The sequence below is a fragment of the Penaeus monodon genome, chromosome 19, assembly GCF_015228065.2.
Source record: "Penaeus monodon isolate SGIC_2016 chromosome 19, NSTDA_Pmon_1, whole genome shotgun sequence".
Taxonomy (NCBI): domain Eukaryota; kingdom Metazoa; phylum Arthropoda; class Malacostraca; order Decapoda; family Penaeidae; genus Penaeus; species Penaeus monodon.
In genome coordinates, this window is record NC_051404.1 from 48,712,172 (window position 1) to 48,712,738 (window position 567).

Below are 567 nucleotides of genomic sequence, written 5' to 3' on the forward strand. Positions count from 1 at the left end.
CACAAGCCACCATACACTTACTCACCAAGCATCACCAGTTCAGTATCCTCTGTCTCTCAATATGAATATATGAATCGAACATTGGGCTGATCCTTTGCCAAAAGTTTGTTTCCTGGTGACCTTCAGTTCTAGTGGTACTTTCTTCCATCAGAATATAATATCGGATTTCAGTGCTTTGATTGCAAAATATCATTTCATGCATAAGACTAAAGCTGTTGACCTTAAACTTAGGAATATCATTTTTGCAGCTTTTCAGTAACCAGTTGTTTTTATTTTGTATAATGCTCCTCAAATGCTGTATTTCAAAACACTGAAGATATATTTGATGGTTATTTGCAATTTATGATAATGACTAAATATATATTTCATCCCTCAGAATGTGGGTCCGATCAGTTCCAATGTGGAAACTATACGTCATGTCTGCCGATAAGTTCCAAGTGTGATGGCAAAATGGATTGCTGGGATGGTTCAGATGAAGCTAATTGTACAGCATGTAAGTATTATTACTATAGATATTTGTCACAGACTTCATGCATAAATTGCACACTAGGAGCCCTGGTCTACACA

At 36.3% G+C, this 567-nt stretch overlaps 1 protein-coding gene across 1 annotated transcript in view; it reads left to right on the forward strand.

Moving 5' to 3' along the window:
* Positions 1–567, forward strand: part of LOC119585292 (low-density lipoprotein receptor-related protein 2-like) — a 6,177-nt gene that overhangs the window by 1,655 nt on the left and 3,955 nt on the right. The window contains exon 4 of the mRNA XM_037933965.1: positions 377–493. Within this exon, the coding sequence (XP_037789893.1) occupies positions 377–493 (117 nt within the window). The remainder of the gene's footprint in view (positions 1–376; positions 494–567) is intronic.